Consider the following 17,606-nt stretch of genomic DNA (forward strand, 5'->3'; position numbering starts at 1 on the left):
TCAATTATAGGTACCAGCCTTGCGCCATGATTAGCGCTACCAAGAATTCACCATGGCAACAGGGTTTTCAATCACAATGTTGTCACGCCAAGTTTAGCACAACCATCGCATCGCAATGTAATCGATCCGCATCCCACCACCGCTAGAGATCCGAGCGTAGCGTGGCACCAATCCGGCTTCGTAAGGCTAACAAGGTTTTCTAGCGCAACAAACACAAGTCACACAACCAAGCGCAATCCAATGCGGCGTTGGGTAGAACCTCCAGAATGAGGTTAGGAAAAGAGAGAAGCTGATGCCAATCCACTCTGAGCACCCAACAACCCCAGTATGATACCTTAGAGGCCGCAACGCCAAGGCAACTCCGCAACGCGATCAAATCAGCATGCCCTCAGCGGCTCAAAGCTGTCCTACGCCCTTAGAGGCTCACATGACGCACTACACCCTCAGAGGCCCAAAGACGTTCTACACGCCCAGATCACTGCGCTGACGGACGCACTACACCCTTAGAGGCTCAAAACCGTTCTATTCCCTCAGAGGCTCATAGGACGCACTACGCCCTCAAAGGCTCAAAGTCGCCTAGCCTTTAGAGGCTCACAAGACGCACTACGCCCTCATAGGCTCACATGACGCACTACGGCCTTAAAGGCCCAAAGACGTCCTACACACTCAGATCACTACGCTGACGGACGCACTACGCCAACAACAGTGGCTCCAAAGATGTCTCACGTGCACATCTCACTATGCTCAGATGGACATATTGAGCTCAAACTTAGTGCCTAAAGACGTTCTACCTGCACAGATCATCGCGCTAAGATGAACGCACTACGCCCGTTATGGCCTAAAAAGCCGCCCTACGCGTGCGCATTACACTCACGGGGTGCACTACGCCCCATAGGGCTCAAGTCGCGTTCAACGCGCACTACGCCTTCATCGGCTAAGGTCGTCCTATGTGCATCGCTCGCAAAGGCCGCACCTGCCTTCATAGGCCAGCCGACTTATGCAAACTACGCTAAAAAGTTGCCCTGGCCTTCATGCCAAAGCCGTGGTACGTGCATCGCACACAAACACTGCAATTGCTTTCATAGGCCAAAGCCGACTTACGCACACTGTGCTAAGAAGTCACACTTGCCCTTATAGGCTCGAAACCTACTTATGCGCACTCCGTTAAGAAGTTGCACTCGCCTTCATAGGTTCAAAACCGTCCAACGCACATTGCGTTCAAAGGACACATCTTGCCCTTAGAGGCCCAATGACAAAACGACCCTTGACAGTCCGCAGTTGAGAGTGTAATTTCTTAACCGGGGAGTGGGGCCACTCGAGTGAGGCCGAGCGGACCCCGCAATCATGATTATGACAAATCACTTATTGTAACTCCCCAGTAAAGAAATTGCCTCTAAGACTGGGAACTTGGGGGGACTTGTTGGCATAGGCTTATGTCTAGCCATAATCAACGAGACTATTAGCATACTTAGACTTAAAAACAGCCCAACCCCGTAGTATGGGCATGGAGCCAGCTATGCCAGCTGTGCAATGAGCCGCCCCGCAGCTCAAACCAACGACAGACGCGTCCGCACGTGCATCTCAAAGAAAGCTCCAGAGAATACCTCAACTGGACCAAGTCCCACATCAGAGGATGAGTGAATGATCTACCTCAACTCAACTATTAAAGGTCAAACCCTTGACCTTATAAGGTAATCAATCTTCACCCTACACCGAACTATGCCAAATTTACTATTCGCTTGACTTAGGTATCAGAGAGTTCACCGTGGTCTTCACTCTAACGAGCTATGTTGTTTGTGACAGGCAAGAGAGCAAGAAGCATAACACAGTACAAATCAGCGTAGTGGAGTATATTGCCTCAACGCAGTATACAACCTTAAAAATTTGTAAAAAGACAATTATTTTTAAATTATTTGCAATTGCGTTATGCTAAATTTAATAAAGATGGATAACTATCTTATGGTACTTTTGTTGTAATAATTATACTAATATTCTATACTTAGATTTTTTTTGAATCGTTGGTCAAATTATATTTATGCTCAACAAGCAGTACAAGAGAAAACCCATCTCAAGGCTGACAAATAGAGAAATCCCCTAAGATTCCCAAATCCAGTCTAAACTACCAGACTCACAAATCTAAAGTACACCCACCTTCTAAACCATGAAGTACCAGAGCCATACAATACTAGAAAAATTAAAAGCAGACATTAAAAATAACAACCAAGATCCCTAACATTGTACCCAACGCATTCAAGCCAATTTATTTGGAGAATAATTTTCCAAAGCTTTTACTGGATCTTGAATCTAGTCTTCTGCGTTGAAAACGCCACCGACCATCGACTTTAGCCATCCCCGATCGATCTTGTGATCCCCTATCTCAACAACTTGACTCATAACATTCCAACCCTCAACGAGGAAAGAGAATGCAACGGCCAATAACAGATCGTCACCACCATCTAGTTTAGATCCAAGCAATCACAGATCTGGTCCAACGACTACCCGGAATAGCAGATCCACTGCCACCATCAAGGAAGAGGCGTTGCAAAGGAATATTTGGTGCTTGTCCTGAATAGAAAAGCATACATAACCCAAAGTTTGAGAAAACTCCAGACCCAGGCATCGAAGATGCATGAAGATGAGATTTGACTGGAGACAAACCTAGGATTTTCGATAGCCTTGAAGGTATCGGGATTTGGCTCCATCGATTATGGAGTACAATTTGGTTGTTTCTCACCCATGACGGCAAACTCGTTAACCCTAGGAGAGGAGAGAGCATCACAGAGATAGGAATATTATATCAAAAGTTAGTCTATACTTAGATTTATGCGTAGTGGATGTGGATCACATATTTTGGAAGTCTTTATAATTTGGTGATGATAGGAAAATATGAACCTTTCGGTACCCAATTGTATCAAAAGAGAATACAAATGAGTACATATGAGAACTTCATGTACTCAATTGTCTATATTCATACATCAAGTATTAAATTGTCCAAATAACCATACATGAGTTACTATAGGAGAAATTTACCCGGTATTTATTTTTTCATTTTGTTTGAAGCATCTCTATGTTAACTGATGGACCAACAGATGACCGATACACAATCACACATGACGAGCCGGTAGGAGTCCGTCGTCGAAGCAGTGACAACTAACAAGTTGTTAGCCTCCAAGAACACGGCCGGCCGAGTCAACTCACCTGGTCACTGATTTAATTATAACAAAAAAAAAACTCGCTTTCGGATTGGGTAGTCTGCTAGCTCATCAAAACCCCCCAAATTCATCGGCCCTCTCTCTCTTTCTCTCTCTTCTCTCTCTCTCTCTACTGCTAGAGAGAGACCAGTTAGGGTTTGGGCCAAAAATGTCTCACGCGGTGTTTCACACAGCACAATTCGTGCCCATGAACGCGCAGCTCCCCAAGAAGGCCAGGCTGGCGGGGCCGTTACAGCCGATGACGATGGTTGCGCCGCCTCCGCTCAAGGTCCGCCGCTCTATTTCCGTCAAGGGATGCTGTGCCTCGCCGTCGACTTCCGACTCGGTCGAAGGAGGACAATCGACTCTGTTCGAGCGCTGCTTCGTCACGCCGACGTCGTCGCCGTCGAGGAGTGAGTTCGGTCCGGTGATGAAGGGGCAGTACGGTGCGTTTGGTGCCGTGACGCTTGAGAAGGGCAAGCTTGATATGACTCAGAAGCAATCCAAGTCTAGCCCCGAGGTCACCTCTCTCTCTCTCTCTCTCTCTCTCTCTCTCTCTCTCTCTCTCTCTCATCTCTCACCTAAACTTGTTATTCTTATCCTTATCCTAGAAACACAGTTGTTTTTCCTGAAGAATTATTCGAATTCCGGCACCGCTAGTTTGTAATTTGCTTAGGGATTGATTAATTCATTATCTGACCACTAAACTCAGTGGTGGAGGAACAAACGATTGAAATCACCTCAATCTATTTTTGCCCCGTAAAAAATATAAGAAATTGATTGGAAATTCAAGTTTTACTTAGTCGTTAGGCTGATTGTTGTTGTTGGAGTTGATTTAGGATAGAGAAAGAACCGAGGAAGAGGTGAAACCGGGACACTATCATTAGGCCGTTGCGCGTATGGGGATGTGTTTCTACCTGAATTTCTTGACTAGCTTGATAAGGTTGGTTTTCGTGTCTAAAAGGAATGATGGTGGAAGCGTATAGGAGGACAGTATCCAATTTGGAGGGTGGCGGCGGAAATTCCAACAAGAGACTAGTGTTTCCAGCCTAGTGACAGTAGGGTCAAGTCCGTTGCCTTGAAAAGATGTTCCATTGAAATTGGGACTCTTTTTTCATTTTACTTCCCTAAAGAACCAAGATGGTCGAGAAGTGGCAAAGCTAACTGAATAGTTTTCTGGTTCCATCTAGGTTTGACGGAGGAGTGGGGGAGTCATAGTCCTCAGGAGTTCTGTCATATAAAATCCTACCCAATGCAATTACTGGACTACTTGTCTGTGTCATCTCATGCAGTTAGAAGGATAAAAGTACAAGTCTTAGCCTGATTTAATTGTCATGGGAGGATGAAAAGTTTTAATCTGGTTCAGAGGAGGTGGCCTTGTTGTGCCATTTACTGTGGCTGAGATTGCTTAGTGAGACCTTGAATATTCCCTGCTTCTTTTTGATGCCTTATTGTGTTACAAATACAAGTTCCTTGCAGGCATTGATTTGGGTGCTGTATAGTCAAAGGAGTATGATATTTAGGGACCTTGACGTGATGAGGTAGCTTCTGAGATATGCTTGGAATTCCCTTTGGGTGTCACGTTATTCAGAGTTTGGATGGCTCTACTAAGGCATTGACTTATAATATTTTAACAAGTCTTTCTGTACAAAAAAACGATTATATACTTGACACAACTAAAATAAGGCTCATAATCTCTGGCTTTATGATTAGATCCTCGTAGCCTCAAAGTAAAGAGGCTACTACTTTGTAGTCAAAAGTACTTGTAGTGTTGTAACTTATTAGGCACTGTTCTTCCAAAAATATTGTTGCCTTCATCCAAATGAGACAAGCGCCCAGGGCCCCAGACACTTGTCTGTCTACTCTACTCCAGTTAAGGATATGCTCTTATATAGGCTAGCAATCTTACAATATATAAAATGGTATTCATCCCCCTGCCACAAAAAAAAAAACATATTTGTTGCCAGTAATTCATAGACCAAAATTTGTCTTTCTGTATTCACTTATTAGGTACCTGGTTATCCAGTATGTCTCCTTCCAATCATATTAAGCAATTCTTGCTATATATAAACTGACATTTTAATTACGTCCCTATTTTTTGTGTACAATTTTCATTTTTTTTTTGTTGTTTTTGGTTATTAGCTTTACTTGATGCTAACATCTGATTTTTACAGCTGCAAGCTGGGGGAGGTGGTGGAGATATTGGAAAAAAGATAAATCATGGAGGTGGTGATGGAGGTGACGACGATGGTGATGATGATGATTATTATGATGACTTTGATGACGGTGATGAGGGGGATGATGGTGGCCTCTTTAGAAAACGCATGTTTCTTGAAGAGGTTAGGAATCTAATCGAAACAATATTTTATCCCCTGGCTGTCTCACTTGAGTTGTTTTATATGTGCTGATGTCAGTATGATTTTTCTCCAGCTGTTTGATCGCAAATTTGTAGATGCAGTTTTGAACGAGTGGCAGAAGACAATGATGGATTTACCTGCTGGCTTTCGGCAAGCTTATGAAATGGTGCAGTATATCATATCACTTTTGGTTGAAAAGATTCAAGCTAGGCTATGTGCTACTAATACTTGATAGAAACGAAACACTTCCAGCTCAGTTACTAACTCATACATTGCCTCCAGGGATTGGTCAGCTCTGCTCAAATGGTCAAATACTTGGCAACCAATGCCAGGCCAACCACTACTAGGTTCATTTCTCGTTCACTTCCTGATGGGATATCAAGGGCATTCATTGGCAGGTGATTATTGTTATGGCCTACATTCACTGTTTTTGGAATATCATGTCTCCATGTTTCTGGTTTATTCATTGGTCGGATTCCAGCTGCTTTTAGAATTCTAATTTAATCTTAGGTCTGATTTACTAAAACAATATTTGTTTCAAATGTTTTGTCACATACATTTAATTAGAAATTAGTCATCACTTCAAGCTCCGGAATTTTAATTTTCTTTTTGGGAACATTCTACAGTACCTTCATATATATGAGATACCCACATTTACTTACTTGATGACAAAGTTGTCATCATTGTGGTAAAAAGAGTGGTAATTTGGGTTATTTTCAGTTCTATTAGTTGTAATCACACATGACACTCATACATGTTTATGAACAAATGGTTGTTGTTATGCGAAATTGGTTTGAGTTATTGTAAATATATAAAACATATATTGTTACTATGTTCTCAATGTTTTAAATTTAGCTCACTGAGATGGACAACTTTCCATTTCTGACGTTTTGATTTACAATGAAGTCCTACTTGTTGGAATAATTTAAGTTGCTTGTGTATAAACTATTAGTTTCGATGGGTTCACAGTTTCATGTGACAACTTATCCTTTAAATATGTACTTAACAGCATGACATGTTTTTTGTTGTGTACTTTAAACAATGCTTTAACTTTGGATAAATAAAAGAAGATTAACCAGACATCAACATCATCTGTTTTTTTTGTTAAAACTGATATTAAAATAGTACTGTTTGTTTTTGTACTCCAGTATTAGAAAAGTGAATTTTTTTACCTCACTGTAATATCTTTCACTTTGGTTGTATTACTGAATCCTAAGGCTTTTAAGTGAAAGTTGGGTGCCTGAAGTTAACTTTCCCTATCATATTGTGCTGACATTTACATATTTATGAAATAAGTTTTAGATTTATATATTAAATGAAAATGGTATACCCATAATTCTTGTTTTATTCCTAAGCTGCTTATCTTGTTTTAGAGTTCTTATCAACAATTGATGGTTATTTTAGTCCTTTGAACTGACATTGTAAACTGATTTGCTGTGCAGAATGCTTGCGGATCCTGCTTTCTTGTATAAGTTTCTCTTAGAGCAGGTTGGGACAATAGGTTGCTCAGTGTGGTGGGAAGTAAAGACTCGTAAGGAAAGGTGTGTGCTCATGCTTTGGCTTAGGCTGATATTAGTCTGAAGCTTTTAAATGGTTATTGACATAGTTATGCTCAATATTTTATAGGATAAAGAAAGAATGGGATTTGGCGCTTATCAATGTGCTAACAGTAACAGCATGCAATGCTGTTGTTGTCTGGACACTTGCTCCTTGCCGTTCTTATGGGAACACATTCAAGTTTGATTTGCAAAATACATTGCAAAAGCTTCCCAACAATATATTTGAGAAGAGCTACCCAATGAGGGAATTCGACCTGTCAAGGAGAGTTCATTCTTTCTTCTATAAGGCCGCAGAGTTGTGTATGGTGGGACTATCTGCTGGAGCAGCTCAAGGCGCTTTATCAAACTTTCTATCCCATAAAAAGGAGGACAGGTATGCACAGTGCATGAATGCCAGGTTTTTGTCATCCAATATTATTTTCGTAATGAACTGAACTTTTTTTTTTGGACGTGAAGAACTAAACTGAGAAGAAGGAAAATCTAATAGTTCTTTTACTTTGCCATTAAAACTTCCGTGTTTCCTATTTCATCAAATACTCATGTCTATTGTAAAAAATTTAAATTTTAGTGTAGTTTTTGCCACCTTTCAGCCTGATATATGGCATTTGTCTTATTTGTGCTTTTTCCTTTTTTGCACCCTAGTTTTTCCTTTAAACCATTTAAACAATAGAATCTGCACGGGGATATGTGTGGAAGTTCTATTGTAGCACGGGGTATTGGTAATGATTTATCTACTAATAATATTTGCTAGGGGCTCTGCCTTCAAAAAAAAAAAATAGAATCTGCACTGTAAAGGCAAATATAACTAATAGCTATTCCAATTCAATAAGTGGATGAAATGATTTATCTACTAATAATATTTGCAACTCCTAGCTGGTGCTAGGGGCTCTGCCTTCAAAAAAAAAAAAAACAATAGAATCTGCACTGTAAAGGCAACTATAACTAATAGCTATTCCAATTCAATAAGTGGATGATGAGCTTGTTGAAATTATTCAATTAAAAATAAGTTTCTTTGTGAAATTATAAAAACATCCACTAGATTGTGAAAGAAAGTTTACATGGCCTTAAAGGTATGTAGTCTCAATTGTTGATGTATGGCTCGGTACTGGATGCATCTTTACGTTACTGACATGGTTGGTAATGACTGCAACTGCATCTTTTTTCTTTTTCAAATTAGAATACTCAGTAAGAAAGTATGTCATCTGCTGTAAGAAAGTATCATTAATATGATTCTGATTGCATTATATAATAGTTATTGAATTGCAATATTATTATTTTTCATTAAAGTCTCTTAACCCGCCCCACCTTACAATGTCAGTGAGAATCTATGCTGTGGTAATTGGGTACTGTTGCATGTATGGGTATTATAAACATGATAATAAACCCACAAGTTTAGCACTTAAGGGTAAGACCAGCAAATATATTTTCGAAATTGCAGGATTAACTTTTCAGCATTATTTCTATGGTTTATAATTGTATTTTTCAATTAATTTTGATTTTGAATATAGTTTCTCATTTGGAGTTGTAGAAGTTTTCTTGTAATAGGTTGTTGGTTACACTTGTGCAAAATATTTTCTAATATTAGGTTTTTTTTAGAGATATAATGATGGTGAAGCCGTGAAGGTGTCAGTGACCAAAGAATATAATGAAAGGGTTACACTAAAAAAAAGGATTTTTTTGAAAGAAAAATTCAAATATGTTCCTTCCCCTCCCGTAGCTTATGAATATTTGGCAGACTTAATCTTTGTTATCATATTCTTACACTTCTCTTTTTCATCTGAATCTAGTTCTAATGCATTTGTCAACTTGTTTTGACAGGTTATCGGTGACGATACCTAGTGTGAGAGCAAATGCCCTTGGTTATGGTGCCTTCTTAGGACTTTATGCGAATCTGAGATATCAGCTGTTATGTGGATTTGATAGAGCCGTAGTGAACCATTTTGATGTTATTGGAGTGGCGCTGGTTCTAAGCACTGCATTCAGGTATGCTTTTCTACATCTGGTATTATGCATGCAAAGAGTATTGTATTTTCAGACATAGACGTTCTTTCAGCTTTTCCCTAGTCCATCTAGATTATAGAATAATTTGTATAAGAAGTGCTAGATAATATCACTGTGTCCAATTCAAAATTTTTTTTTTTTGCTGGACAATCCCTTGCTACCTTCCTTTCTGAAGAGTTTGGAAGATAAATGGACAACATTGTTGTGGTCCACCCCAGAATGGGAGCATTCTCTGAATCCTTTAGAGCATCTTTAGTGATGCCAGCCATATTTTAGTTAGATTTTAGCCGGAATAGCTAAATTTTACAGGAGTCTGCTGAAGATGCTCTATGCCTCTATGGAAGTAGACAATTAAATCATCAGCAGTGACTCTTTGCAAGTGTGCCTGTTGAATGTGTGTTGAAAATATATTGTACGGATCATTGGATGCAATATAAATTCATCCAGCAACCATTTTTAAGAAGTGACTATATACCTGGAATATCCTGTTTCTGTTTTTGATAGTGTTGCTGTACTCTGCTTTAGAATAGATTAGAACTTGCATCATATCAGGATACGATATCTAGTTAATGTTGCTGGAACAGTGCACTTGTGCTCTTTCAGGAGTTCTTCCTTCTAATCCTTTGCTATGCTTGCCCTGCATTAAGGCATCAAGATAAAATGTTTTATTTATTTATTTTTGTATTCTGTTTACTAGGTTTTCTTAAATTGTAGAATCATACATGTGTTGAAGAATACTTGAGCGGTCACTCATACTGGGTAATGTACACAGGATTTTGAATATTCAGATAGGTGAGAGATCAAGGTTGGCTTGGCTTGGGGTGGAGGCTGACCCTCTGGTTCAGTCTGATGATCTTTTGAAAGCATATAGTAGGCCCTCTGAGAGTGATGATCGGTCCTCACCAAAATGGTTCATATCAAAGAATGCAGTCGTATCTGGACTTGGGCTCCTCGGCATTAAACAAAGTAATGATTACTCTGTTGGAGAAGGGGAATCTTCTGCCCCCAAGACACGTAGAAAGAGGATTGTCCGGAAAAAGGTGGCTGCATAGTTTGACTAATGAATTACCATCAGAGCACAATTTTGTTGCCTTTTTTTGTTTTGTTTGAGGGGGGCATACAAATTTCATCGAAGCTGTAAACAGGAACGCGCAGGAGCTGTTGGTGCAGTAATTTATGGCATCTCTGGCAGAGAATTGCTGAATGACGAATATCAGGAGACCGATTTCTCATTTTAAAGGATAGTTCCTCTCAATTCGATTGTAATATGTTTGACCTCAAAAGTTCAGTGTAATACTAGATTTCAGTTTTAGGTAGAAAACTCATCCGAAAATAAGAGATATTTGCAGTTTCCGCCTTGAATAGTGCCATATTTCCGAATGTCTTGGAAGACACCAAACTATATGAAAATGGAAACTCATATTGAGATTTAAGCTTTTCAGCGAGACTTACTAGTCTAAGGCTGGGTTCCGCTCAGAACCCAATCGGAACCTGAAACACTGAATAGTTTTCAGAACTAATTTTCCGGCAGTTTTTGGGATACTTTGGTATAGAAACGTAAATCAGCAATCAATAAAACTCTAATTCACCCTCAATTGTACCCAGTTCAACTTAACCAAAGAATAACGTCTGAAGTTATTTAAAAGGTTGTTTACTGATTTCAAGCAGCCTTGCCCCAGGAGTAAGGTGGCTGATTCTAAAAAGAAACGAAAAGCAAAACGCACGAGGCTGATCGATAGTTTCCGACTTTCTGTAGTGCATTTCGGAACGAACTGTGTCCTCAATATTTGCAAGAGCTTCATGTAACATATCTCAGTACTTTACTCCATCTTCCTTGATTGATTCAATATTTCTGGGTAATAAGAGGCATTATTGTTGGTGTATGCATGTTGAGTCGCTCATCACCCCCTTTTAAACCTGTGCATTGAGGAAGCTGTAAGACTTAATTTTGGACTCAGCTATGTCTTTAAAGAGTTGGAACACATATGAGATTGTCTAGTTGTGTAACCAAAGATCAGCAGAAGCATACTCTATTACTGATAACTTGGAGATCGAGGTGTATCTCCTCATCGAATTAGAAAGCTTATAATATTAATATCCTCTATTAGGCCTCTACAGTTGTTAACATGCATAGAGATGTGATTGAACTCTCTTATGGAATTAGAAAGCTTGTAATATTAATAACCTCCTTTATGGTAGAATTAAGCCTCTACATTTGTTAACAGGCATAGAGATGTGATCGAACTCTCTTATGGAAACACAAAAGCCTTTTGTCTGTTGGTCTATTGATTATTTTGCTTTGTGTGCAGTTTTGTGATCTCAAGGAGGTAAAGGAATCATGTATCAGAACAAGGCTGTGATGCAGAGCTCTGTTGAATTGGGTGCAGGTATATTTCCTAGTTGAATTAGGAAATTAAATTTTAGTTTAATTCCGCAGTTGTTTGATTCAGATTTATATGTGTTCATGTGTTTGCAAATAGATCCTTTCAAGATTGATGTGTTTAGTGTTGCATCTATCCCTTTCCCACTTAGCAGGGAGGAGTTAATACACAGCACAGGTATTGAGTACTGAAATTTTCTATAAGCGTAGAAATGTAGTTTTTGTTTTTCCACTCCCTGTATATATGTATGTACGAAACTACGAATTGAATGTTACCAAAGCTAATGAAATAGATGATTATGTTTATTTTCTTCCCCTTTGAGTATTTATTTCATCCTTGCGTTTTTCCATTTGTTCATACTAGGGTGTTAAATCTTCTTGCTTTTAGTTCAAGTTTGTATTGGTACAGAACTACAGGACATTGAGGGAACTTTGCTTGGCATTAAGTTACTTGTTTGGCCACATGTTTGGTATTACAATTAGCAGAAATATATATCCAGAAAAGAATTTAATACATGTACCTCCACAATGCCTATAAAGCATATTGATGAAATGCAATTGAGTTTTATGAAATCGTCATACTTCATAAATCAGCTTCCTTATTATTTGTCCTAGTGACTGGACAATATACAGCATCTTCTTCTTATATTAGCTTCCTACAATTATTAAAGGCATTTAATGGCAAGCTCTTTTGTCATTTGAAGCATTCGTTTCCGTTTCAAACTTATAGTCTTATAGATAACTTCTGAGGATTTTTTTTTTAAACTTGACAATATCTTCCAAGCGGCCTGGTATAGAGTATAGACTTGATTTAGAAGGTCTTGAGTGCGGTGTATGTAGAAATCTTGGATGAAGAAAGAACTGCATTTGCGGTTAATTATAGAACTGAAAAATGATCTGCAAATATAGGAATCTAAGAAAGTAGTTAACATTCTTCTCACATTGATGAAGATAATTTAATTAGCCCATCACCGACATAGCTACAGAATTGATATTAACTTGAAAGAGCTCATAGTCCACTATTGAAGTAAAACGACGTGGATTATACAGAACTCAAATTATACTGATAATAGTGAAGAATTTGTTCTTGCTTGCAAGGGAGATGACATTGTCTTTGATTATATATGTAGTTTCTTGGATACTGAATGGCATATATAGGTAGAGTTGTCTAATTGGTATCTCTAGATTCCTCTATAAATAAAAAAGAACAAGAAAATTGAATAAATATAAAACCAGAAAAGTACTCAAAATATGAATTACTTATATTGACAATGCCTACAAGCACTTCACAACCCCCACAAAATGCAGTTGAATGTGTACTGAAAACTCATTTGGGTTCACATGCTTCTTAAATGGTAACTGTTAAATCTACATGAAGTTGTTAATTAGTCTGGTTAATGAATTGACTCATAAATGGAGGAAATCAAGTAAATTTGATAGTGTTAACTTTTATAAACTTATAAGTCTTAACAAATCACTGTTTAATTCGTTTTTCTATCTGCATATAGAAGGTCCATGTATCAAGTAAACAAATTCGAGAAAGTAGCAAACTGCTAAAATTCGTTTGGTTACTTGAGATAATATAAAGTCTCCTCCTAGCTTTCATATTGAATTTGAAAGAGCTCATAATCTTCTCCAGTATATTGAAGAGGGACATATATAATGAAATTAAGAAAAACAATAGTAGGATCTTACTTAGCTTCATGTACCATTATATATCAGAGCAATTTAATACAAAGAAGAAAGCACTGGGCAACTGGTCCTGCAAAAGTAGTTCAAAACTTCAAATGACAACAAAGAATTCACAACTGTAGTAAGTATAGGGCTCGTCAACGGGCCGGGCCAGGCTGAGTATTAGTAAATTTAAATAAGTGACAGGCCGGGCCGGGTATTTTCACAAATATGAAAATCTAAGCCCGCCCACTTTAGGTGGGCCTTGCAGATTTTTGCGGGCCGAGTCTTGCGGGATTGTATTAGAAAAAAAAACATAATACTCTTATTTAAGGGTTTGGAATAATAAAATAATTATTAGAAAACATTCTAAAAAAAAGTCACAAATAAATTCTAGTTTCGAAATATTGTTGATCGACACCGATAGATGTGATTGATATGTATATTTAGGGACTTTGTAAAAAATTCGTCCATTTTGAACATGGTTTGACAATCCGTACCTACGGTCAACAAAAAAAGAGACATTTTAACATAATAAAACATCACTGACCGGGGCTTTGCCAAATAGGTTTCCTTGTTGCGACCACGCACGATTGATGATAAAAATTAAGTGATTTCAAATATGTAAACATCTTTCGGCATTCACATCTTGATTTCAAATATGTAAACATCTTTCGGCATTCACATCTTGGTAATGGGTCCTCCCTTAGGGCATATTATGGTGTTTTTGGTTTACCGGAAATTCCGACGGTCAAACGAGGTCCGTATTGGATGAAATTTTAAAATGGTCACTAGATATATATACCGATCACATCAGATGGTGTCAATCAATTCCAAGAAGTTTTCTTCATATAGTCGCTTCATAATGCGATGGTTTTATTATAAACCTAATATAAAACTTATGATATATTAGTGGACACTTAGGCGATCGTTAACTCCAATTTGAAATATAGTTGATTGACACCAGTAGATGTGATATTATATATATTTAGGGACCCCGTAAAAATTTCGTTTGTTTTGGACATGGTTTGACCGTTATTACCTACGGTCAACCAAAAAAGAGTTGTTTCAAACCTCATTGACTGGGGCTTTGCCAAATTGGTTTTCTTAGTGCAACCGGGCACGATAGGTAATAAAATTAGGTGATTTTAAATATGCAAATGGCTTTCGGTGTTCACATCTTTGTAATAGGTCCTCCCTTAGGGCATATTAGTGGTGTTTTCGGTCTACCGAAAATTCCGACTGTCAAATGAGGTCCGAATTGATGAATTTTCACAGGGTCACTAAATATAAGTACTGATCACATTGGTTGGTGTCGATTAATCCCTAGAAGTTTCCTTCATATAGTCACTTCATAATACGATAGTTTTATTTTAAACATAGTATAAAAGGTTATGATACATTAGTGCACCTTAGCCGATCGACAACCCCAGTTCAATTTATGATCGATCGACACCAGTAGATGTGATCAATATATATATTTAGGGACACTTTAAAATTTCATCTGTTTTGGACATGGTTTGACCGTTCGTACCTACGGTTAACCAAGAAAGAGGCATTTTGACATATTGAAACCCCATTAACCAGGGCTTTGTCAAATCAGTTTTCTCAGTGCGACCGCGCATGATAGTTAATAATTATTAGGTGAATTCTGATATGTAAACTGCTTTCGGTGTTCGCATTTTTTAAATGGTCCTCCCTTATGGCGTATTAGTGGTGTTTTCAGTTTACCGGAAATTCCGACGGTCAAACGTGGTCCGAATTGGATGAAATTTTTACAAGGTCACTAAATATAAGTACTGATTACATCGGCTGGTGTCGATTAATCCCAAGAAGTTTCCTTCATATAGTCACTTCATAATACGATAGTTTTATTTTAAACCTAGTAAAAAGGTTATGATGCATTAATAGACACTTCGGTGATCGACAACTCAGGTTCTAAATACGGTCGATCGACACTAGCATATGTGATCAATATATATATTTAGGGACCCTGTAAAAATTGCGTCCGTTTTGAACATAGTTTGACTGTCTATACATACGGTCAACAAAAAAAGAGGCACGGTCGGTGACAAAAATTAGATGATTACGGCTTTTGACGTACACATCCTGGTAATGGGTCATTCCTTATGGCATATTAGTGGTGTTTTCGGTTTACCAGAAATTCTAACAGTCCTATGAGGTCCGAATTAGATGAAATTTTAACATGGTCATTAAATATTAATACCGATAACATCAGCTGGTGTCGATTAATCCCGAGAAGTTTACTTCATATAACTCATATAATTGTTTCATAATGTTACAGTTTTATTTTAAATATAGTATAAAGTTATAATATAAAGATATATAAAATTTTAAATCTAGTATTATTAACATATATAATAATTTATGAATAATTATTACCAAAAAAGACATATAATTGATATATGTATAATATATTATATGCATGTATAATATTTTATTTTTTGGCGGGCTTTTACTGGCCAGGTCCACGGGCCGGGCCGAGTTTCACACCTCTAAACTAAGCACGGCCCTCTACCCACGGAAGCGGGCTTTGGCGGGATTTCTCGCGGGACGGGTAAAAGCTCATCGGGCTTGCGGGCCTCTGCGGGCTTTTCAGATCCGCGGGCTAGATGATGAGGCCTAAATAAGTAGATGTAGTTTTAAAGAAAATTCTAGGGTACTGAGAGGTACCATATATCATGGTTTTTATTTATTTTTTGATTGACTATACCGTGGCTTTTAAAATATTTGTAGTTAGATTGGTAATATTAAACCATCAATCATGAAATACATATAAAAAACCCTATTCTTCTTCTCTCTCTAGTGCCGTTAGAGACCAGAAATTGAACAAAATTTCATATCCGACCATGGTTGGATCCAAATCTCCCAAATCAATGGTGAAAACCATTAACATCTACCCTTTTCTTGTGATCTGCTTGTTGGTCACAATGATTTTGGTGGTTGAGGGAGGTGTTCATGTTCCCTCGTTTTGTTTTGGGGGAGGTGGTGGTGCAGGTTTCTCTTACCACTCTTTCCTCATCGTGGTTGCTTCTCTCTCTTCTGATTTGAATGAGGGATTGGTGCTAAGGGGTTGTTTGGATCCTTTCTTGGATGGTGGTGAATGGTGCTTGGAAACGGGTGGTTCGAATCTTGATTCGGGTCATGGTTTGAGGTTCAGATCTATGGGTGCGGTGGCTTATGGCGGCGTACACGGTGGTAATATGCAAGGGATTGGCGACACGATCGTGCTGCTTGGTGGGTCGTTGAAACTAGCGGTGAGGGTAGCCGAACTTTGGGTTGGGCAGAAAATTGATGGTGATCCTGCATCAAAATTTATGTGCTGGTTGGGTTTGTTATGACAAGCCTTCTCAAGGAGCTTTTGATGGCGAGGGAAAGCCGGTCCAAATGGAGGTTCATATGGGGACAGAGAATGGGGACAAGGGGCGGTTTCTCTAGTTGGTGTTACAGCAGAGCAGAAGTTCGCTCCCTCTACTGATCAAACTTAATTTGAATCACGTCGTAGTTTTACAATGGTGTAGTTGTTAAAAGTTATTCCTCTTCTACACTATTTTTAATCTGTTAGTTCTTGTACTTCATGACCATGAAAACGTGGGTGAGTCTTAGCTGTGTAGGCTAGTTTTTCTGTTGGTTTCTCTAGCTTTTGTAGTCAGAAGAGATAGCTCTTTTTTGTCGGCCTTTGGGTGTGTTATTTTAATTCAAAAATATATATAATGGTTTACAATATTCAAGAGAATATCTCACCTGTTTACCCAGTCACCATTTAAAATAAATAATTAATAATATATCATAAGATTTTCTTCCTAAAAGGAAAAGAATCAATGAGACTTTTATTACTAATTAACCCATCATTAATAGTTTCCCGAAAAATAAAAAAGGATGTCTATTTTAGGTAACGTTATCTTCGTTTTTTTAGCTAATAAAGCTTTACAAACCATGAGTAAGTTACAACATGAACACATTCCACCCGCCAATTCAGGCTACGTTAAAATTAAAATATGCAAAACTACCAAAATTCTAGAAATCTAAAATTCTAGCAATTTCTATGTTGAAACCAAAAAAATAAGCTCCAAAGCAAGAACCAGATTATGTTAGATAAATCAAACTTATTTCAATGCCGGGATCACCATAGGCATAAGGGATTTCCTGGATGAAGAATCACCCGCTTTAGCACCAAGGCCATCAAAGAGCACCATGGACCAATTAACTTAGCCCAAAAGCTTCCAGGCCCAATGAGCCCATGTCAAAAAGCTAAGATCACCCAAAGATATGGGCACCCTGAATCTTACACCACCACCACTACTCTCGACCCTTATTACCGAACAGATCCGCATAAAAGCTATAACCAAACGAGGAATAACTCGAATGCAAAATCGGAGAAATCCTCACCCCCACGACCTCGGTCTGAAAAGAAAAAGGAAAAGAG

General features: G+C 38.4%; 1 protein-coding gene across 1 annotated transcript; it reads left to right on the forward strand.

The window, feature by feature from the left end:
- The first annotated feature begins 3,291 nt into the window (after nt 1–3,291).
- Nucleotides 3,292–10,546, forward strand: LOC126793528 (protein RETICULATA-RELATED 1, chloroplastic). Its single transcript, XM_050520078.1, has 8 exons — nt 3,292–3,711; nt 5,366–5,530; nt 5,622–5,714; nt 5,831–5,946; nt 6,991–7,089; nt 7,175–7,480; nt 8,926–9,090; nt 9,881–10,546. The coding sequence occupies exons 1-8, from the start codon at nt 3,361–3,363 to the stop codon at nt 10,158–10,160; spliced, it is 1,575 nt and encodes a 524-aa protein (XP_050376035.1). The 5' UTR covers nt 3,292–3,360; the 3' UTR covers nt 10,161–10,546.
- Nucleotides 10,547–17,606: the final 7,060 nt, after the last annotated feature.

This window comes from Argentina anserina, chromosome 5, assembly GCF_933775445.1.
Source record: "Argentina anserina chromosome 5, drPotAnse1.1, whole genome shotgun sequence".
Taxonomy (NCBI): Eukaryota; Viridiplantae; Streptophyta; class Magnoliopsida; order Rosales; family Rosaceae; genus Argentina; species Argentina anserina.

Coding starts and splice junctions, on each gene's coding strand:
- LOC126793528 (XM_050520078.1), top strand. CDS start 3,361: ATGTCTCACGCGGTGTTTCACACAGCACAATTCGTGCCCATGAACGCG. Junction 3,712..5,365: donor AATCCAAGTCTAGCCCCGAG/GTCACCTCTCTC, acceptor TGATTTTTACAG/CTGCAAGCTGGGGGAGGTGG. Junction 5,715..5,830: donor TTCGGCAAGCTTATGAAATG/GTGCAGTATATC, acceptor CATTGCCTCCAG/GGATTGGTCAGCTCTGCTCA.